A 23,844-nucleotide genomic window follows, 5' to 3' on the forward strand; every position below is an offset into this window, starting at 1 on the left:
GCCCCAATATGCATTACCTTCATGACTATTTTCTTTCTTCTGCATGGGTTGTAATCAAAACCTACCTTTCTTTAACGATAGACAATGCATTATGCCATCTTCAAATGTACATAACAACCCTCCCTTTCTTTGAGCACTGTATATACAACAGACTGCTCCCAAAAATATAAATAAAATAACTGGGGTTACGTACATAATGTGCAGAGATAATCCATTGTGGTTATATAGCTTGGATAGATTCCAATTGCACTAACCCATAGGCCGACATGAGAGGTCTGAAGCCTAAGGCCTGTGTGGCCTACACGTACTGTGGCCGACAGAACCAAAATGGTGGATGTATGATTTTCCAAGTTGATATTGTTGGTGGAGTCATATGCCACTTGTCCAACCAATGGGTTTTGACCAGAAGGCTTCAGACGCACGCAGCCACACAGAAAATTATGTCAACCCTACATACTTTGTATTCCCCTTATTGAGATACAGCTCGGAAATTGGCAGAAAATGGGGGGGGGGGGGCTAAGTAATGGCTTAGTACTCCGAGGGGTCTAAAACTCTGAAAATTGGGGGCCCCTAATTGTACACTCAAATCCTACAACAGGTATAAGCCTCCATAACGGGGAGGCTTAACTATTCCAGTGAGATGAGTTGTGTTATCGAAAGCAAATGATTAATCAGAGCTTGATGGGCCAAACTTTTATTGTTTCATCTCACAAAAACTGGGAGTTCCACATACTAACACACAATAGCTTTATCGTATCATGTATTACATTACAAATGGTGAACTTTGTGCTTATGGATTTGACGTTTATAAAAATAAGAATCCAGAAAAAAAAGTACAGGGAGCTTGCATTGAGCTGCAAGTGTTGAAGAACATTATATTATTATTATCATCACAATCAATATCAACTTTGTCATATAAAAAAAAAGAGAGAACTGAACAACAAAGATTCATTTTATCGATAAATCCTAATTGCATCATGCACTGTAGTATCGCAGCTTAATTTAGAAAGGAAGGATCAACTGGAGAAGATTGATCAGTTATTTGTTCATGGATTAACAAGATGGTTGCTCTCGTGCACAGTGTTAACAAGATTGTCGCTCTTGTGTACAGTGTTAACAATATGGTTGCTCTCGTGTACAGTGTAAACAAGATGGTCGCTCTCGTGTACAGTGTTAACAAGATGGTCACTCTCGTGTACAGTGTTAACAAGATGGTCGCTCTCGTGTACAGTGTTAACAAGATGGTCGCTCTCGTGTGCAGTGTTAACAAGATGGTTGCTCTCGTGTACAGTGTAAACAAGATGGTCGCTCTCGTGTACAGTGTTAACAAGATGGTCACTCTCGTGTACAGTGTTAACAAGATGGTCGCTCTCGTGTACAGTGTTAACAAGATGGTCGCTCTCGTGTGCAGTGTTAACAAGATGGTTGCTCTTGTGTACAGTGTTAACAAGATGGTTGCTCTTGTGTACAGTGTTAACAAGATGGTTGCTCTTGTGTACAGTGTTAACAAGAAGGTTGCTCTTGTGTACAGTGTTAACAAGATGGTTGCTCTCGTGTACAGTGTTAACAAGATGGTCTCTCTCGTGTACAGTGTTAACAAGATGGTTGCTCTTGTGCACAGTGTGCAACGAAATGGCTACTCTCATGTACAGTGTTAACAAGATAGGTTGCTCTCATGTACAGTGTAAACAAGATGGTCGCTCTCATGTACATTGTTAACAAGATGGTCGCCCTTGCGTACAATGTTAACAAGATGGTTGCTCTCGTATACAGTGTTAACAAGATGGTTGCTCTCGTGTGCAGTGTTAACAAGATGGTTTCTCTCGTGTACAGTGTTAACAAGATGGTTGCTCTCATGTACAGTGTTAACAAGATGGTTGCTCTGGTGTACAGTGTTAACGAGATGTTTGCTCTCATGTACAGTGTGCAACCTTTTGGCTACTTTCATGTACAGTGTGTAACGAGACGGCTACTCTCATGTACAGTGTGTAACGAGACGGCTACTCTCATGTACAGTGTGTAATGAGACGGTTACTCTCATGTATAGTGTGTCTCAAGATGGCTGCTCTTGTTGAGGGTTGATGAGCTGTTTTTTTGTTTGTTCGTTTTTCCTTTGTTTTCTTAGCTTTCACCCCCTATGCTCTTCTCATTTACTTTGTTCTTGTTTTTCTGCAGACTTTCACACTCCTACCCAATTCTTGCAAAACATTACCATGATGGTACACACACATTACTGACTTTCGGGTAAATGATGAGTTCACAAATTTACTGCACATCCTGTTCAACCTCAGCTCTCTCACATTCACTGCACTGATGAGCAGCACATTGGAGGCTCATTCTAAGGCACGTCAAATGTAAATGTCTTATTTAATTTTTAACTTTTTCAACTTGCGCATTTTAGCATTACCAAACCCCACCCCTCGCATCGATTTACTTCCTCACAAAAATGGCTTTCTTTCATCTTGTTCAAGGTACAACAATATTGAAGGGGCTGTTGGGAATATTGTCTTCACCCCATTTTACCATGAGGTTGTAGTCGCCTTTTTCTCGTACTGTATAAGTCACGTTGTACACCCTGTTCCCTACATGTCGCACATGAACTTCTTCACATGGGGCTTTTGGCCCATGGACACCAACCATCAGCATGCTGGAGCCTGGATGATAAAAATAACAGCCATACAGTAATACAAGAACTTTTAATTACTCATTATAACCCAATATATGGTATTGCATAGTTCATCTATCATCATCTGGATCTACAACTACTTTATGGCCTCAATTATTCCCACATTCTTGTGAGGTCAGCCACACGAGTTTGACCTCTCCACCTTGAGCATCCTCTACCTGCACTCCCAATGTCTTTCATGTACATCGTTCCACCTCAATTTTAGTCTGCCACTTCTCCTTCTGCCAAACTACATTCCTATTAAAGACTTGCCTAACCACATTCCATCATCCCTCCTGAGCATATTACCCAACCAATATATTTGTTTACCTATACATAAGTTTGGCTCATAAACTGAAATTTTTGTTTTGGAGTTTTCAGTTAGTTTCTCCCAACACGTCCTATTCACACACCTGCCTTGCTGCAATCCACTGTGAATGTGTTCTTCTGGCCAACAAAGGCCTTACTGAGACCTGCCCCCCATGACGTCACTTTGGAAGCATCTGCAGCAAAGTGTGTTGAGCTCGTGCTCTGTGCGCTGCTGCCGACATACGACGTTTGTTTTGACATCTTCTCCACCAGGACGGTTGATGTCTCGTGCAAGCTGTGCCCCCCAGAGAAGCGTGGACCTGCGAGAATTAATGGGTTTGAAGGTGTGAAATATGTGCCTCGTCTGTGTTCCCACTTAGGTTGGGCTCATGCAAGACCTTTAAATACCACTGTTACAAAGTGAAAGAGCCACATCGCCTTGTCTCAACAATTTTGACAACCACAGATTTTACAAACATTTCAATTTACATCATGTAAAAGTGATCCAATTACTACACTATCGAGAATTCTTGCAGCAAATTTACCAGTGATGTTTGCCTTGAAGGGACTGCCCACGATGTGGTAGGGTCCTGCATATTTAATGGAGATCAGGTAGCTTCCGGGGGCTGTGGGTACGTAGTGCACGTGGTAACCCTCGGTTGTCTCGCTACAATCAAGCTGAACCTTGGATGGGCCGTCGACCGTCACAGAAAGGGCACCTGGCCCAGCTGCTGATGTCTTCACCACAAACTCTGCTGGTGCACCTGAAGATATAAGGGCAAGGACAAAATGTGAGGTCATCATCATTTTCCATTTCCCATATGTGTCATTGTGGAAGCCAAATTAGTCTGTCAAGCCAACAATGCAAAGCAGTTACAAATAAGGAAGGGCAAAATGAAGACAGACCATCTCTGAACTATTTAACATAATAGCAAGGCATCAAAAAAAAGAACTACGGATAAAGAGCACATTAATAAAAGAGTGGACCATTCAGGGAGAGCATGAGTTTATTGGTTCATGAGATTGCATGCTTATTTAGTTAATTTGCATTAATATCAATGTAAGAACAGCCAGGGCAATTTCCAGTGGCTGAGAGAATCCACTAGGGGCTGGGGAAGAGTTTTCTTGAATCATATACTACTTACTTTTGTGTTCAAATTTGATAGTGTTCTTCCGGAAGAGGAAGCAAGATTTTGCTCCACCCTTACAAAATTACCAGCTCCTGTCATATTCAGTCAAATGACCAGCCTGGCCAGCCGGTTCGTGAAAGACTTGGGCCAACAACGATTTACGGTCGACACCACAAGAAGTAATCGATGCCATTAAAGTAGTAGTAGTAGTATTCCCCGTACATGCATATTGGCAGGAGGAGTAGGTAGCTGAGGTGTGGATCAGTGATTGTATACAGTACAGGTGTTATGATTGTGATGTCTGTGAGAGGGTCTCATCAAAACGTCAATGTGCTGTCAGTGTTTATTCATCCCTTAGCCTACAACTGTATTTACCCCCCACCCCACCCCCATTAAAAAAACAATCCTCAAATAAATAAATGGGGGAAAAAAACAACACCTGTGCTTATCCCATCATTCCCCTCCCCACTCCTATTCCTCCCGAGCCTCCCCCCTATCCTTCAATGAAATGAAGTTGATAAAATGAGAGTTTTTGGTGCAGGCTTAATGGGTAAAATGGCCTCTTCCTGCATCAAAGTTCCTAGTATATCCTTGCATATCATATACATGCTGAACATCCATCGCTCTCCTTTAGCATGAAAGACACCGTAGATGTTTTGATGTACACGCAACTGCAGGTGAGAAAGCCACCAAACGGTCAGAAGGGGTGCCCTACGGTCCAACTGACAGTGGTTAAGGCCCAGTCACACCTTGACGTTTCAGCCAGCTTATGCCAATTTTTGAAAAATTTGTCTAAAACGCTGGCACACGTCGAATACGTTATGGGTAAGTTTTGGAAACGTTGAGAGCACGCTGAAAAAACTGCCATATGTCGTAGTACGCTGGCTTTCATCGTTATACTTTGCGGTTGTCCTCAAATTTTAGCATGCTTGAATTTGAAGACTTATGCCAGCATATGACTCACACGTTCCGCTACGCTGGCCATAAGTTGTAGGCACAATATGCGATCGTTGACACACGTCAACACACGTTACTTGTAAGTTAATCATAAGTCGAAACACGTCGAGGTAATGTTTAGCGTACCCAAAACTTATTTCTAACCTATGAGTAACGTGTTGTAGGCATGTTACGCGATCGTTGACACATGTCCACACACATTACTTGTAAGGTACTCATAAGTCGAAACACGTCAATGTAATGGTTAGCATCAGTGTTCCAGACTCCCTGTTTTTTTTTTTTTCTTCGGTATGACAGTGATGTAGACACTTCGATTTCTAGTGCGGTTATGATTTAAAGGCCCGGTCACACCTTGACGTTTTAGCCAACGTATGCCGATTTTTGAATTTTTTTTCTAAAACGCTGGCAAACGTTGAATACGTTATGGGTAAGTTTTGATAACATTGAGAGCACGCTGGCATACGTCGTAGTACGTTGCCATAAGTCGTTGTACGTTGGCTTTAAACGTTGTACTTTTTGGTTTCCTCAAATTTTTCATGCTTGAAATTTCACGACGTATGCCGGTGTATGACTCACACGTTCCGCTACGCTGGCCACAGGTTGTATGCACGGTCTGCGATCGTTGACAGACGTCAACACATGCTACTTGTAAGTTAATCATAAGTTGAGACACGCCGAGGTAATGTTTAGCGTACCCGAAACTTATTTCTAACCTATGATTAACGTGTTGTTGGCACGTTACACGATCGTTGCCACACATCGACAGACGTTACTTTTAAGTTACTCATAGGCTGAAAGACGTCGGTATAATGGATCGTCCTTGCGTCAGCATCCACGGCCACGGCCAGGACACTTATTTGCAGCATTCTTCAAACTTTTCTTCGGCATGACGAGGATGTTCACACTTCGATGTCTAGCTTGGCTATGATTCCAATTGTCCATCGGCAGCGTCTATTTAAAATAGTCGAGTTTGAGCGTTTTAACAGTTCAGAAGAAACGCTTCAAATTTCAAAACCCCAGCGTCAAAAAACAAAGGCGAGTGACAGCAATTTAAATCGTTCATTGTAAACAATGAAAATAGCTGAGTGGTACCGTTTAAAAGTCGTTGAGTGTAAAAAAAAATCCAATTGTTGAGCGCAAGCGTCTACTTTCAATAGTGGAGATGCAGCCATTTAAATCGTTGAGTTTATCATTTAAATCGTTAAATCGTTAAACGCAAGGAGGATCCATCATAACCCACACCCTCCCCCTCACACTCACCTACTACTGCCAACATGAACAAACTACAACTAATACTAATACTAATACTAATACTGATACTGATACTGATACTGATACTGATACTGTTCCTGCTGACATGGACATCGACTCAAAAAGGACTCGAAAACACTGTTGGGTTCCCCTTTTATGAACACCATTTTTATATACCAATTCCCAAAACCGCTGGGAACACGTCTTTATATGGCAGTTGTAAGCTAGAAATACGTTAATTTATTTTTTTTGTCGACCGTAAGACGTCATTGGGATACGTCTACATACGTCGATGTGTGTTGGGGCTACGTAAAGAATTGGTTCAAAGCACGTCAAACATAAGTTAGAAATAAGTTTCGCGTAAAAAAGACATTACCGCGACGTGTTTAGACTTATGAGTAGCTTATAAGTAGCCTTTGTGGACGTGTGTAAGCGTCCACATATCGTGTGTAAAACTTATCCCCATCGCATGCGGAACGTGTGTCATACGCCGAGTACGTCGTAAAATTTTGAACATGTTTAAAATTTCTTGACGTACTCTACTTACTACGGCGTATGATAGCGTACTTTAGCGTTGTACTCACGTATACCAAACTTACTCATACCGTATTTGACGTGCCCCAACGTTTTAGACACATTTTTCTTAGGTCGGCATACGCTGGCAAGATCGCCAAGGTGTGACCGCGATGTTGACACTTCCATTTCTATGGCAGTTATGATTCAAATCGTTGTGCGTCAGCCTTTTAATAGGCTACGTCACGACATCGTCGGCGATGCGTGCAATGCGCTATGCCTAAGTTAGACTATCGTTGGGCATCGGTTGTGTAGGCCGACAACAGGTTCAGCATTCGTTGGTATAAGTTATCTATAACACAACGAAACGTTCTGTGTCCGTTACCAATGCGTTATACATAAGACCAAGTCGCTATGAATACGTCCGAATCTTTAAAAAAAAACATCAAAAGTTCAACGTAAGCCAGCGTTTTACATACATTTTAATACGTTGCCATCGCTGGCTAAAACGTCAAGGTGTGACCGGGCCTTAAATCGTTGAGCGGCAGCCTATTAATTACATTATATTATAACCGCACTAGAAATCGAAGTGTCAACATCACCGTCATACCGAAGAAGAAAAAAACCAAAAAATAAAAATAAAAAACCAGGGAGTCTGGATCACTGACGCTAACCATTACATTGACGTGTTTCGACTTATGAGTAACTTACAAGCAACGTGTGTCGACGTGTGCCAACGATCGCATATCGTGCGTACAACTTATTCCCATCGCATGCGGAACGTGTGAGGCATACGGCAAGTACGTCATAAAATTTTTAACACGTTTAAAATTTCAAGTCGTACTCCACTTACTACGACGTATGATAGCGTACTTTAGTGTTCTATTCACGTATACAAAAATTACCCATACCGTATTCGACGTGCGCCAGGGTTTTAGACACATTTTGCAGAGGTCGCCATACGCTGGCAAGATCGCCAAGGTGTGACTGCGATGTTGACACTTCCATTTCTCTGGCGGTTATGATTTGAATCGTTGTGTGGCAGCCTTTTAATAGGCTACGCCACGTGATCGTCGGCGATACGTGCAGCGCGCTATGCATAAGTTAGACTATCGTTGGGCATAGGTTGTGATCGCCAATAACAGGCTAAGCATTCGTTGGTATAAGTTATCTATTAGACAACGAAGCATTCTGTGTCCGTTACTAATATGTTATGCATACGACCAACACGTTATGAATACGTCCGAATCTTAAAAAAAAACATCAAAAGTTCAGCGTAAGCCAGCGTTTTACATACATTTTGATACGTTGCCATTGCTGGCTAAAACGTCAAGGTGTGACTGGGCCTTTAAGTCGGTTGCTCCTTCATTAAACATATTTTCCCTGAAATGTTGATTTCTCCATAAGACCAATACGTACCAGTGGTGCCTCTCTCCAATCCGGCACCATTGGCAGACACCTTGCCCGGATCTCCACCTTGGACCGAGTCACCGATTCTCACACGGAATGGACTCCCTGTGATGTGGCTTCCATTGAATAGAACCTCGATGAAGTGTGTTCCATTCTCTCGTGGAACGAAACGCACTGTACGGCGATCTGCAAGGATCAAAGTAGGGGTACAACGGTGTGCTCGTTAATATAATGTGTCTCTATGTTGTCATGAAGAAGCTGACACTCGAATATTTGTACACGCCAGGGATGCAACGACGGATGGTAGCAAGTCCATTATCATTAAGGCTAATGACACGGACGTACGAGTCATAGCAATATCTGTACTGCCATCCTTACAGGAACTAGGTCTTGAGAACATGCGGTTTGCCTTTGGCCAAGGAGCAAAGGCACGATGGATACAAGTCCATGAGATAGTTTCTGCAATAGGGCCTGAGAAAGCAAGAGAGATCCCATACTTCCATGCGTTCACTGGATGTGACGTCGTGTCTGCCTTCCGCGGTAAAGGGAAGAAAACTGCATGGCAGACTTGGAACGTCTTTGATGAAGTTTCTGAAACATTCACCAATCTCAGCCAGCATCCAACATTGATTCGTGATCTTGACTTTTTTGAATTTTTTTTTTTTTTCAAATTTTTCAAAATTTGGATTTTCAAATAACCAATCAGGCAGATTTGATTATAATCCCCTGGAGAACAAATGTGCCAAATTTGATGCTTGTATCATCATTTGCAGGATTCCTCTCAAAAATTGCTGTTATCTGCCCCATTACCCCCCCCCCACCTCATCCTTTCTTTGGATTCTCCATCAAAGAATGAAAATCTGAGTATTCCGATTGCACTATTCATTCATAGTCCGGAGGTTGGTGCTGTCTCTCTCTCTCTTGTTAGTCAGACGTTACAGTCTGTCTCGTTCCACAATATATTTTAAAGATTATTTACCTTGTTCTACATCTGAGATGTAGCAGTCCTCGAGAGCACCAGAAGCAGAATGTAGCTTTGCTTCCAGGAAGCCACGCGTCCCATGCATCTGGACTGCAAAGGATGCTGGGTGATTTGCTTTAAGTCCGGATTCCTAGAAATAAAAGGTGGTCGTCATTGTGATGCTCCACACTGTGGTCATTTTTATAAATTTAAACAATGTCAGAATGTTTTTAACCCAATTAATCATCACAGCAGGCCATGAATGGAAATGTCCTAATGTGAGATAACCTGAGTTAATGATATTATAAACCCTAACCTGTAGTCTAAGTATAAGGGCTACTCGTTAGGTCAATGAAAGTACAATGTGTCATAACGATAATTATTACCTCCGCAGCTCCGCTATATCATCTCTGCTGTAAACAGGATGTCTCAAAACGTTATGGATGGTTTTGGATGAATCGATTAGATTTTGTTGAAAATCCGAATCCAGATACAAGAATTTTATTATTGTTTTATAACGATTCTTCACCATTGAGAGATGGGGCCAAAAACGATAGATAGTACGATATTTTGATATTTCAAAAACTTTTGGACCGGTTATGACAAAAATATGTGGATGAGTTGGGTAGGTGACAAGAACAAGCCGATTAGATTTTGATTGAGGTTCGAATCCAGATCCAGCCTATCAGGATACAAAATGTAAACTGTTCAGCCTGGTGGAGGTATGCATTCTATCGAGTGTCGTTCTAGTTATTATTAGTATTATTATTACAATTATCATTATGCAATTCCAATTATCTCTCGAGTTGAGGACAAATGTTCATCGTGTTATTGTTCATGTGATCTGAAAAAGCACATTTTGATGGTCGAGGCAACACAATAATACAGAAGGAACAGTGCCATCTCAGTGACCCTAATTTGAATACAAGATCAGAAATGTGGAGAGATACAAACTGATAATGAAACAAACCAGGACAACATTCAGGCATATGGAGATGAATTGGGTCAACAAGATGGTAACTAGAGAAATGACTAAACAATGGAAAAAAATGCACACAGTATCCGGGATTTGAACACCGGGTGAAATAATTTAAAGGTAAGTACTCGTGTGATGATGGAAGACTGGAATTATTGAACTCTCGGGCACACCTGTCCACGACATTTCAACACTATTTGAAATTTACCAATTTTATAAGAGATTTTCATGCACGTTGACAGACACTCGATCTTCTGCACCTTTATTGACTTTGTTCGGTGAATGTCAGAACTCTTAACTAGTCGGTGAGAAACTTACCTGAAGGCTGGTAACGGTGAGTCTGCGAGCATCGTCTGAGCGCACACATACGGTAACCAAGAAAGGACTATCCGGGATGTGCTCCTCATTAAAACGAATCGATACCTCATAATCACCTATGGTAGTATCAGAGAGGGTTGAGCAAACAAAAAGAAAATAAGGTTTGTGGAGAATGTGCAGACATCAAGGACAAAAGCAATTTTTGACTTTGAGAGAAAAATATTTCCTGGACGTGGGAGGTGTCACAAGCTGCGCAGTACATACAATGGAAGAAAACTCGTTTACCTGATGTCTGGAACCTAAGCACCTACCTGGTTCCTGGACAACGTATGACACGCCACAAGAGCCATCTTTGCGATCCTCAAAAGAAATTTCAGCTTTGCTTGGGCCTTCAATGGCAATGGAAAGGCCTCCTGCACCCGCTTCACGTGTCCAGATGCTGAATTCGGCTTTAGGGGTAGTGAAGGAGTGGTTAGGGTGATGTGGTCACAAAGTGTGCGGCAAGAGAAAACGTTAAAATAAATTATATCCCAGCCCCACACCTTGACCCTCAGCCATGCTGCATTAATGATTATACCTCAACAAATACATAGGGCAGTTGAAGTATGTAGACAAAGAAAAAGCAAGATGGAAACTTTTCCCCAAGGCCAGACTCAATCATGTCTCACCAGGCACTCCAGCTTCTCCTCGCTCAAGTCCAGGACCTCCAGCTCGTACTTTGTGTGGACCTCCTTCTCCGAGAGGCCCCACAGTGAACTGGAAGGGACTTCCAGGTACGTGCTGTCCACGGTACTTGACGCTTACAGAGTGTGGGCCTGTCTCGTGAGGTACAAAACGAATACTGTAGGAGCCATTCTCCCCTTCGACTATCTCGGCTTCCTGGGTCTTACCGAGTGGACTAGTCACTTGTGCCGACATGTCTGGTCGTGTTGAATCTGCAGAAAAGCAGAAGTACAGTCAGGGAATGAATAGGCAAGGGATACGGTTACAATATATTATTACCTCCACCACCGAAGATGGACGGAGATGATGTTTTCACCCCTGTCTGTCTGTTTGTCTCTCTGTGAGCAGGGTATCTCAAAAGGTTATTGACGGATTCGGACGAAACTTGGTGGACAGGTTCGGTGTGTGACAAGGACGAATCGATTCGATTTTGGTGAACATCCGGACCCAGATATGAGAATTTTTTGAGGGATTCTTCACCATTGAGAGAAGGGGCCAAAATCGATATGTCGCATGATATTTCAAGAAGTTGTGGACGCATTATGACAAAATTTGTGGATGAGTTGGGTAGGTGATAAGAACAAGCTGATTAGATATTGTTTCAGGTCCAGATGCAGATCCTGCCTATCAGTGGGATCCAAAACGTAAATTGTTCAGCCTGGCAGAAGTATGCGCTCTAATGAGTGCGGTTGTAGTTTTATACACTGTCTACGACTCATGGAATAAGACGAGGTCGCTTGGAGACATCAGTGTGCTTTATCATAAATTCCAAGAACATTGGGATACAATGGACAAGAGCATTATGAGACAAAGTACAAATTCATTATTTCCCTGCTAGAGTGATTGTCAAGTCTTGTATCCAAAAAGTTTTCCTGCCATAAAGGAAAATTAATGACCTGTGCAATATTCAGAGCAAAACAATACATACTGAACTTTCGAAAAGCAGTTCAAAACATGAGTCCAAGCATTTTACCAATACAATATAATGCAGAAGGTTAAGGGTCAACTGTTTTGAAATGAAAGTACTGCCCATGCTGCTACTAACCCAGTTAGCACTGATCCAGTGCTGCATATCCATATTGTACTCGAATTACATGGGGGTGGGGGTAGATTATGAAATCAACCATTTTCTCACCCTCGGGGCGGAAAGGTGAGCGTGTGTCACGAGAACCTCCGACAGCAAAATCTTTGAAGATGGTAGAAGCGAAGGGTGGATCACGCCCACCCCCGACCCGGGTTGACTCTTCAACACGCACTTCACGCTTTGTCTCTCCGCCATGCGTCTTGCTGATCTCGGTGCGCTCGGTGCGGGTGTAGGTATGACTGCTGCGTGTGAAGGTCCGCGTGAGTCGATCCTGGGCCGTGATCATCTGGAACCAGTTTCCTGTTCGTGAAAAAGTGCCAAATTTTTGAGACGGTTGAGCGTTTAGGTAAATGTTAAAAGATTAGGTGAAGAGTAAGATTTGCAACTTTCGTAAACAAAATATAGCAGAAATAAGACAATGTTGGAAAAAAAAAAGTTTGTGTAGAAAGGGGTTAATGGAATCACCTGGGATTTTGAGATTCAGATCACAAGTGCTTCCTACAGTAGCAATGGAGGGTGCTTGGCGAGAGCGCGTGATGCTTTCCTTCATGCGCCCTTCACCAGTCACCTTCACCGCAAATGGACTTCCTGGGGAATGTACATCGAGTCGTGTAACATTGGCTCTCATATTTATTAACCATTTATTTTTGGATAATGGTTGCAGCATTCCATTAAGCAGGAAGGTTGCCACACATCAGTCAAACAATGCCGGAAAGAAAAAAAAAACACATAAGCATAACGGCACACCATAAAAAAGTTTGACACATGAGAAGGTGTGTTAACACACAGTAATGGGATCATGTTATACCTGGGATGTGTTTCTCCGAAAACTTGATATTGACGACGTAATTTCCGGGTTCCGTCGGGCAGTAGGTAACGCGGCATGTCCCATCCTCCTGGTCCTCGCAGTTAATATCCACCTTGCTTGGGCCCTCGATAGAGAGTCCAAGTCCTCCGTAACCTGAATAATGTACCAAACAAAGGATTATGAAAATATACATCTCATTTATCTCGCTGGGGCCATGTTGTGATTACAAACAGATGATTATTTAAGCCTTGAAGGGAAATTCAAATAGAGGTAGTCAAAACTCAGTACAGTGAGTCAGATGGGTAGCTTACATCAGATTAAATAATGGGTACGGTTTAAGTAAAAGGGGTTGAGACGATGAAGCATAAAACTGAACCGATGGACCGATCCGATGAAAATTTGTCCAGGATCAGAGCAATAATCTGGCAATTTTAAACTAGAACCAGATCCCGGCCCATATTGCCACCGGTTATTATCTGAAATTGTAACTTCCTCACCTGCTGTCCGAGTGTCCACAATGAACTCGGTGACTTCAGATGTGTGGGCCTCTCGTAGACCACGGCCCGTTGCCTGAACACGAGTTGCATCGGCGATCTCGCCAGGGCCGACAGTGATGCGAAAAGGACTGTCAACGACATTCCGCTCTCCCTTTCTCACGCTCACCACATGCTCACCCGCCTCACGAGGTGTGAAGGATATTCCTGTTGGAGAAGTGTTCACATGTGACATCACACAATATGTTTGTTGTCATATGCAGCCTGCGTCTGCTGGTTGCATCATTGCTGGGAGCGCTGCTGTGCCGCTGTGGCAGTTCTACCTGTTTCCAGTAAGCTGGTACTCATTTTGACGACCATGGAAAAATGACAGGCGGTCAACCCACCTGGTGTTATTTAATGGAACGACAGTGGTTCAAACTCAAGACCTGAAAATTTTAAGCCGGCCACCTTAACTGTTAGGTCAACATTAGGCAAGGGTCTGTTGAAGTGGGCATAGGGCCGAGTGATTTTACCTTGTAAACAGAGAACTCCCATGCCACCATTATTTATGGATGGATAGAGAAGCAACGAATACTAAAATTGCATCGAATTATGTTCAAAAGATAAAGCACAAGATTGTATTTTCCAATTTCTTAACGAAAGCTGCAATTAAGGGAAAGGATCCAAAAAAAATGGCTGCTTGACTTCCCATGTATGTTCTTGTGTCGTAAAAGAAGGGACTCAAAGAGTACGAGCATTACATATCTATGGATAAGCATTAAGTACTGACCTATGTGTCCATTCGGGAGGCGTTTGAGCAGGCATGGTTCCTCCTTGCCCGAGGGTGCCTGAATGCTGGCGGAAAGCTTGCTCAGATCGGTCTCGACGATCTTCAAGGAAACATCTGAGGCTGTGCCCACGGCCAGCCGGGATGTACGTAACACGCTGCTGCCTGCTGTAGACGAGTTTGAGACATCAGAATGATACAGGTTACACACCAACTTGTTTTCGCTCAATTGCAACACCCTATCTAAACTTTGCCAACAATTTTAAGACCCTCTGGTATGTACAGGTGTGAATTGGCAAACCATACCAACAATGTTGGCTGTGAAGGGGCTTCCAGAAATGTGTTTGTCATCAAATTTGACGATTATGCTGTAAGGTCCTGGAGCTGTAGGAAGATAAGACACGGTGCACGTTCCGTCTTTGTTGTCCTTGCACGAGATCTCCGCTTTTGATGGACCTTCGACTGCCAAAGACAATCCCCCTGCAGCACCAGCACAAGCATCAGATATGTCAGAAGTGATTTTCCTTTAATCTATATTGGCAAGTCTCATCACTGAAACTTCCATATTGTTCCCAAGTCATAACAATCATGAAGCATGGAACGAATTGTATAAGTTGCAAAAATTTTTTTTTTCAAAAGTTCTCATTTTGTCAACAAACCAAAAATTTCCAAACTCTAAAAGTTCACAGTACCATTCATGATAAGTGTTCCGATGATTTAGGGTTACATTTTTGAATAGGTGAAAATTTTACACAGAGTGCATGTTTCCTGCTGTAATATCCATCCGTACCTTCACCTGCGTCCTTTGTGACAATGTTGAACGTTGCGGGTTTATTGACGATTCCGTGTGACAGGCCTGCACCATATGCCGATACCTGACGGCTGCTAACAGCATTGGCATAGAATTGCAGCGGGCTCCCTGTAAGCAAAAGGGTTTAGTCACAATGACAACACCAACAACAGCAGCAGTGACAACAAGAAGAGATTGATAGTAGGTGTGGAAAGCTCGTCTCTGACTGTGGAGCAACAAAGAGTTGGTCAATCAACAGCAAGAGTCAATAGATGTGTGGGATGTTCAAATAGCTCAGAGTTAGACTTATTACCACCAAGTTTGATCCATAATTGAATTAGATTCATCTGCGAAGTTCCATTTTGGAAAGGTGCTCTTTTCCAGTTTTCTTATTTGTGGAAAGCAATCAAAGTACCCTGTTGCTGCCAATGTATAGATCCATATAGATGTTGCTGCCATGCTACAATTGTGTATACCGGGTCTGGAAGGATATCCCAGAAGTACACGCACTCATCTCAGAGCGCACTCGCCTGGGCTTGAATCCTGACTCGGCTGTAAACTGTCGTCCCAGTGTTTCACAAACAAGGTGATTCATCAATGTGTGTGCCCTCTATCGGATGGACGTGAAATTGGGCATCTCATCTACTAGCATTGCCTGGTGGCTGATAAAGATCCCATGATGTCCTTCGCGAACAGTCGGCAAGTTATATTCGGCACCAAGAACAAATTCAAAATTCCCATCTGGACTGCGGGTTGCAAGTGGTCTTGCCTACTTAGACACTCAATGACACCACATAACACTGCTTACTATCCCAGATTGTGGTTGTTGTCTGGTCCAGCAGCACCAACACTATAAACAAATTTACGTGCACAGGTTGTTCGTGTGTTATATGCAAATGGCTGTCTTGGCTGTGGAAGGCAACTACAATGGTGTGCATCAGTCTTTCCATTGGATTCACGTTGTTGTTTTTTTGTTTGTTTGTTTTTGTTACATTTTAACAAAATGACAAGTATCTCGTTATCACCAGGTTTTCTGACATTTCCTATGATGTCAGGGTCATAGAAAGTCCTGAAGACCGATTTCCTCATTATTTAGTGCACACAGGCAGAATCCACCAAGTTACCACTGTATAATGTACAAGTTACCACTGCTATGTTACCACTGTATTGCACTGCCTGCCACCAAATCGTTCCAAAGTGTTACTCTGGGTGAAACTAAACTCTAGAAGTTGCACATTTTAAAGGAACTAATATTCCAAAGGACACTTTACCTTACCACATCTGTGCACAGGCTGCTTGCAGTACATACCTGAGAGATGAGAGCCATTGTACTTGATGTCCATCTTGTGGAGGCCCTTCTCAACTGGTGTATATCTCACCGTCACCGTACCGTCTTTGTTATCCTTGATTTCTGGCTTGGCAGTCTTGCCAGATGGCATGAACACTTGTCCTGCATGAACACAAAAGAACAGCCTCACGTCAATTTCAAAGGATAAACAATATCTATATATTTGTATTAGGTGAATGCTGTCTGTCTTTCTGTCCCAACCTGAAGCACGGAAGTGCTCCTCAGAGAGAAAGAAAATTTTTTTTTAAGGAAAAGTTGCTTCAAATTAATCCAAACCTATGGGAAAATTATAATTTTTCAATCAGACAAAATAAATTGAACCTGGGGGGTGTGTCGGCAATGGACTGCTGACTTGATCACTCCCAAAACTTGTTTTTGTCTTTGCTGTTAATATCAACAGTGCCGATAGAAAGTCTACACCCCCTTTCAAAATTTACAACTTTTGCTGCCTTGTAGCCTGGAATTAAATTCCATTAAATCAGACTTTTCCCACCTTTATTTACATATCGCAACCCACAACTTCAAGTATATATTGCATAAACTGTTGAGGCTCATATGAGAGTGAACGCACAAAATGTACAATAAGGGGAGCAGGAGACAAGAGGGGTGGGGGAGGGAAGGAAAAAACAGTGGGGAACAAAGACATGAGGAGAAGTGAAAAACAAGTGAAAAACAAATTCTACAAATTTCAGAAAATTAATTAAAAATACAGAACTAGAATTTCTTGGTTGGATAAGTGTCCATCCCCCATATAATAGCAATTATGAATTAGTTCAGGTGTAACCAATCACCTTCAAAATCACACACAAGTTAAATGGCCTCCACCTGTATTAAATTGTGGTGATTCTGATTATTTCAGAATAAAATCAGCTGTTCCTGTAGGTTTCCTCTGCTGGGTAGTGCATTTCACAGCAAAGACTCAACCACGAGTGCCAAAGGAGTTTTCAAAAGACTTCCAGGATAAAGTTGTGGAAAGGCACAGATCATGGGATGGGCATAAAAATATTTCAAAGGTCTTGAATATCCCTTGGAGCACAGCCAAAACAATCATAAATAAGTGTAAGGCATATGGTACTACCAAGACCCTGCCGAGATCAGGCCGTCCATCCAAACTGGATGACCAAGCAAAGAGGAGACTGATCAGAGAGGCCAACAAGAGGCCAATGGCAACTTTGAAAGAGCTGCAGGCCTTTATGGGAAAGACTGGTCACTGTGTGCAAGTGACAACAATTTCCCAAGCACTCCACAAGTCTGGCCTGTACAGCAGGGTGGATAGAAAGAAGCCATTTCTCAAAAAAGCCCACCTTGAGTCCTGATTGAGGTATGCAAAAAAAACCACTCCGGAGATTCTGAAGCCATGTGGTGAAAAGTTTTGTTGTATGACGAAACCAATATGGAACTATTTGGCCTAAATGCAAAATGTTATGTCACCCAAAGAACACCATCCCTACTGTGATGCATTGTGGTGGCAGCATCCATGTTATGGGGATGTTTCTCATCAGCAGGGAATGGGGCACTTGTCAGGATAGAAGGGAAATGGATGAACCAAAATACAGAAAAATCCTAGAGGAAAAGCTGCTGCCCTCTGCAAGAAAGCTGAAATTGGGACGGAAGTTCATCTTTCAGCATGATAATGACCTGAAGCAAACTACATTGGAGTGGCCAACGAACAAAAAGATAAATGTCCTTGAATGGGCCATTCAGAGCGCCGACCTATATGCAATGGAAAATTTGTGGCATGACTTGAAGATTGCTGTCCATCAACGCTCCCCACGCAACTTCACTGAACTTGAACAGTTTTGTACAGAAGAATGGGCAGATATTGCCCAATCAAGGTGTGCAATGTTGGTAGAGACCTACCCAAACAGACTCACAGCTGTAATTGCTGTTAAAGGTGCTTCCACCATGTAGTAACTCAGGTGGGTGAACACTTATCCAACCAAGACATTCTAGTTTTGTATTCTTAATTAATTTTCTGAAATTTGTAGAATTTGTTTTTCACTTGGATGTTGTGGGTTACAATGTGTAAATAAAGGTGGAAAAAGTCTGATTTATTGCAGTTTAATTCCAGGCTATAAGGCCACAAAAGGTGAAAAATTTGAAAGGGGGTGTCGACTTTCTATGCGCACTACATATAACTTCCCATTTTTGAGCTCTCTGAACGAGCACAACAATAAAAGGCTTCTTTTTTTGTCTGTTGATATTGTGGTATTTTAGCCACGGGCTTCTTCTAGTAATATATGAGAGACAAGGGCATCACGAGACAATGGCTGAAGCTGCAAAGGACATGGGAGTCAAACCTGCATCCTATAATATATATTATACTAATACTACAATAAAAAGCCTGGTGTTGGCTTAGTGGTTAGGGTGGCGGCTTGGGATCCCAGGGTCCTGAGTTCAAGCCCCGTTGGCTGCTGAATTAACACCAGGGGGTTGACTCAGCCTGTCATCCTTCCGAGGTCGGTGAAATGAGTGCCAGTGTACTGGTCCTGGTGTATGCCCCGGTTAGAATAGGTGTACCATATCCCTGTGTGTAAGAGGCGACCAGGGTTGGTGTCAGGAAGGGCATCCGGCCATAAAAACATTGCCTCAAGAAAAAGCCAAACCCCTGCACAGCAGGGAAAAATGGCTGTAAAAACGGTCATTTTTTTATTTTATACTAATACTACAATGGAAATCAATTTTCTCATCCCCTCGAGCAAATCAGGGAAATAAAGGTAAAATGAGAAATACCGTTAATTTGTTATTTGTTTAATTTTCTTATCTACAGCATTACATTTTACCATCATTTAAACTGGGGAATAAAAGCGTTTAATGTCCAGGTAATGTGACCTGAACAAACTAATGGCACTGCAAGGGATCTCGAGGGACTGAAAACCCTTGTTGTCTCTTTCCCAATCCCACAGATGTTGGAACAAGCCACTCTCGTCTCATCTACGACACCATTATGCGGCACCTACTGCATAGAAACAAATCACAGCTCACTGAGAATCCCATTCACAGTGCTGTTTCGATTGTCGAGCTAATATTGACAGCTTGGCGTGACATCACCACGCTGGTAATTCGATCTGAGTAAATATGAGAGACACTGTCACGAACCTGTAACTTCCCCTTGCTCCATTGTGAATGGAATGACCACCTTGAAGGGACGAAGAGCTCCAGCCAGCAGGTCCACGGTCGTCTCTGTGGCCTGAGGGTGTAGAAAGGAAGCTTTGAACACTAGCATATATGGTCTGGGGTATATGTTGATGTTGATGTACCATACACTCTTATAGAGCGTTCGTGCGGCCGAAGCAGTTTCTCCGCAAGGGTTATCCTGGGTGGGTTGCCGTTGTTTTCCTAGTGTTGTTTGTTCATGCTCTGTCCTTTTTAAATGCTGAGCGTCAAGTAAGGAAGCAGTACGTACCATTTTCTATAAGTCTTTGGTATGACTTAGTTAGAGTTTGAACCACCGACCTCCCAGACTCAGAGCAGATGCTCTAACCATCACGCCAAGGAATATTATGAGGGTGGTTCAAATTTGATCTGGAGTTTTAATTGATCTGGAGATTTGAAAAATGCAGAGGAATATATGTGAATTACTCTTGGTGAGAGAATTCGTGTCCAATAGTTTTGTTAACTGATATCAGATACCCCCAAAATACGGTTCAGGTATTTCAAAGCAGCTGGACCAGAAGGATGTTCACCTTGCTTGATATGTGAATTAAAGACATTGAGTGCACCTCGAACCTCCAGGTCTTTTGGATACATAACACCATTGCAATTAATCACGTGTTTCCTGCTTTGATGGACGTACTGAAAATCAAGATGGCGGCAAGATAACAAGTTATTTTTCTTTTGTATGCACAAAATAGCTGTGGGTAGCATCATTAGCTTAGGGGGCATAGCTGTGCCGTTGATGAAGTGCCTCTTGGAGGTTAGAGCAGGAATTTGGAATTTGTTGGTGCTGGCAATGCATCGTCTACTCTTCACGAATGACACCATAGAATATTTTTTGACATCTACCAACGACCGGTGCTGCCAGATGAGTACTCTGGCTTAATATCCATCCAAGCAATGGTCCACCATTTTTGTAATACTCTCTTAGTTACGAGGATAAAAAAAAATGTCCAGATCAAGGTTGAACACCCCCTCCATTCCCCACCCACACCCACGATTATCTTACAAGGTAAGCAAAGGGTTGGCTGGAAACATCGCAACCAATCACTGTACTTTATAGTTTGTTCGTCAGACAACGGTTACAAGATGGATGAGTTCTTGACAAGGTTTTCCAGGTGATTCAGCTGCAACAACTGAATGGAGTGAAAAAAAAAAACCTACAAGATCTCGTTATTTGGCACGTCATATGAAAATCGTTTAAAAAGGAAGTAGAAAGGGGAAATAATCCCACCCCTCTGTGAATGCTGATGCTATTAGATTTTAAATGGCTGATGGTAATGGAGGCCAAGAACAGTACACGAGGTGCATCGATAATACGGTGAGTTCTGAACGGGCATTTACAGGTCATGGTTCCACGTACCTGGACATGGAAGGGGCTGTCTGGGATGTGTTCCCCACCGAAGCGCACGGTGATGATGTAATTCCCCGGTTCCGGTGCAGTGTAATAAATGTCAAAAGTCCCGTCGTGGTTTTCAACCACGTCAACATCGAGCTCAGCACCATCGGGTGTGCACACCGAACATGTGGCTTTCCCCTTTCCAGCAGACTTGGCATCCACGGTGATAACTGTCTGCTCTCCGATCTGAATTGTTGGACCGACACCTGAGCCTGAGGTAGGGAAGGTGACAGCTTCGACTATTACCCATTAGTGTCAAACATATGAACTATGACAGATAATTATTTATATTTCAAGATTATAAACAGATCAACACAATGTAGTGTTAGTTGCTGTCTGAGTAGTTTCTGGGCTGGTTCAACTGGCCTAGCGTTTTTGAATGCCATATCCGACACTGCAGAAGTGTCGGATTCACTGATTTTTAAATGCCAATCAGTGTGTTTCTCTGCTCAAGAAGCTGCAATGGGAAACATTTATCGTCCTGAGAGAATGGTACTTGGTCCTGCCACGAAGCAAGTAACCGATGATGATAACAATGAGATGTTGTGTGATTGTTATGCATTATCAGATGATCAAACGATGATGAGAGATCATCTCAATCAGCCCATGCATTGGCATTGCAAGAAGATGGCCAATTAACGAGTTGTGATGAACATGAGGACTTGATGCAATTAAAATAATTAATTTAAACCCATAGTTTGTCCCTCATCCACACGTTTTCTTTCCCACCCATCATCATCATCATCAGTACGGTGACCTCCCATCCTACGTCATCAGCTTTTGCATGATCCTGAAACTTTGTATGAAAAAAAATTAGAATCCAAAGAGGCTTTTGGGGAGAACAAAGTTTACTTACCCAAGCCATGTCCTCCAATGGAGACTGAAAGAACAACACACACACACACAAACACAAACAATGAGAGAAACGTCACTCAAAGTTGTCTGTTTGAACAAAGCATTCTTAAAAGTTCAAGGATGGACATAATAAGGAAACTCTTAATTTGTACTTTGGAACCCCTGCTTTCTGACCTGCTCAAACCATTTCATCTGTTTCTAACAATGTTGTCATATCCATTGATAGTTTTCAAAACTTCATAACTTAAATGACATGTCAATCAACTTTTTCCCCCCTTGGCAAGATCGTGGCTCATGGGATAGAGAGAGAGATATAGAGATATAGAGATATAGAGATATAGAGATATAGAGATATATATATATATATATAGAGAGAGAGAGAGAGAGAGAGAGAGAGAGAGAGAGAGAGAGAGAGAGGAGAGAGAGAGAGAGAGAGAGAGAGAGAGAGAGAGAGAGAGAGATATAGAGATATAGAGATATAGAGATATAGAGATATAGAGATATAGAGATATAGAGATATATATATATATAGAGAGAGAGAGAGAGAGACAGACAGTGAGAGAGAGAGAGTGAGACAGTGAGAGAGAGAGAGAGAGAGAGAGAGAGAGAGAGTGAGACAGTGAGAGAGAGAGAGAGAGAGAGTGAGAGAGAGAGAGACAGAGAGAGAGAGAGAGAGAGAGAGAGAGAGGAAGAAGAAAGGTGGTGGGGGAGATGAACTACCAGTAGGATGGTGGGGTGTGGGGAGGGAGGTGAGTAAGAAGGTGGAGTTTGGAACGAATAATGTGGTTAAGAGGGTAAAAGGGTTGGTACAGTCTTTGATTTCAATAAAAATCCTAAATGGGACACTAATGTAAGATGAAACAAGGTGCGTGGAACCAAGGTGGGGTCTAGTCTGACCGGTGACCGTGCATTTGCTGGCGTCTCCAGTCGGCATTGCACGGATGAGAAAAGGAGAGGACGGGATCTCATCTCCTCCATACTTGATGGTAATGGTATATCGACCAGTCATGTCTGGTACATACGAGACGGTGTATGTGCCGTCGTGGTTGTCCCTGATGTTGGCTTTCTTCGGTCGCCCATCAGGATCCTGTGAAAACGAGCAGATTTGTGAAACAATATTTCGAAAATCATGAATACACAGCGTTTATCTCTTTATTTCGGAGAAATCAATTCAAAATGGACATATTGGTTCAACTCCCAAGTCTGTGACATTCACAGGAATTCTCTCTCTGACATTGTTATTCTGGAGTTGCATCTATTTGGGTCGATTTGAAGATGATTGAGAGCTAATACTTCTTCAATCGAGCAAAACAGTTACAGAAAGAGAAAAGTGATATCTCCAAAATGAATCCTTTGACATTGAACATATTGCTTGTTATGATGTTTGCAAAACACAGGAAAACAGAAAATGAATTTAAAAATTAACAAATTTTCATCTGTTTGTGACAAATGAAATAACTTTCTCGTTGTTATGGGAGAACTGGGTTATATACATCTCAACAGATTAATACCCTTTCAAAATACTCGAATGTACCATCTTTGGGTACTTTCGTGATGTTTCATTCTGAATCGAGTAAATCATGGTGATAACCATACAGAAATTGACATTCACAGACCTTGTCATGTTCTTCCCTTAAGGGGTCCATATTACCATGTTCTTCCTTTAAGGGGTCCATATTACCATGTTCTTCCTTTAAGGGGTCCATATTGCCATGTATTTCCATTAAGGGGTCCATATTACCATGTATTTCCATTAAGGGGTCCATATTGCCCTCTACTTCCATTAAGGGGTCCATATTACCATGTATTTCCATTAAGGGGTCCATATTGCCATGTATTTCCATTAAGGGGTCCATATTACCATGTATTTCCATTAAGGGGTCCATATTGCCCTCTACTTCCATTAAGGGGTCCATATTACCATGTAT

At 42.4% G+C, this 23,844-nt stretch overlaps 1 protein-coding gene across 4 annotated transcripts in view; it reads right to left on the reverse strand.

Annotated features, from left to right (window-relative positions):
* Positions 1-678: 678 nt before the first annotated feature.
* Positions 679-23,844, reverse strand: part of LOC147008810 (filamin-C-like) — a 71,345-nt gene continuing 48,179 nt past the window's right edge. For all 4 annotated transcript variants that reach the window (XM_085864293.1, XM_085864292.1, XM_085864291.1 and 1 more), the window contains 20 exons: positions 22,814-23,003; positions 21,918-21,941; positions 21,026-21,273; positions 19,606-19,696; positions 16,468-16,608; positions 15,159-15,287; positions 14,675-14,848; positions 14,372-14,536; positions 13,603-13,806; positions 13,106-13,258; positions 12,763-12,885; positions 12,349-12,597; positions 11,159-11,425; positions 10,802-10,939; positions 10,491-10,606; positions 9,215-9,347; positions 8,245-8,421; positions 3,520-3,738; positions 3,079-3,294; positions 679-2,654 (listed from right to left, as the gene is read on the reverse strand). In XM_085864293.1, the coding sequence (XP_085720419.1) occupies positions 2,467-2,654; positions 3,079-3,294; positions 3,520-3,738; positions 8,245-8,421; positions 9,215-9,347; positions 10,491-10,606; positions 10,802-10,939; positions 11,159-11,425; positions 12,349-12,597; positions 12,763-12,885; positions 13,106-13,258; positions 13,603-13,806; positions 14,372-14,536; positions 14,675-14,848; positions 15,159-15,287; positions 16,468-16,608; positions 19,606-19,696; positions 21,026-21,273; positions 21,918-21,941; positions 22,814-23,003 (3,345 nt within the window). In that variant the 3' untranslated portion in view covers positions 679-2,466. The remainder of the gene's footprint in view (positions 2,655-3,078; positions 3,295-3,519; positions 3,739-8,244; positions 8,422-9,214; positions 9,348-10,490; positions 10,607-10,801; positions 10,940-11,158; positions 11,426-12,348; positions 12,598-12,762; positions 12,886-13,105; positions 13,259-13,602; positions 13,807-14,371; positions 14,537-14,674; positions 14,849-15,158; positions 15,288-16,467; positions 16,609-19,605; positions 19,697-21,025; positions 21,274-21,917; positions 21,942-22,813; positions 23,004-23,844) is intronic.

Source organism: Eptatretus burgeri, chromosome 18 (assembly GCF_056783735.1).
Source record: "Eptatretus burgeri isolate ZD-2024b chromosome 18, Ebu_testis_v1, whole genome shotgun sequence".
NCBI classification, from domain to species: domain Eukaryota; kingdom Metazoa; phylum Chordata; class Myxini; order Myxiniformes; family Myxinidae; genus Eptatretus; species Eptatretus burgeri.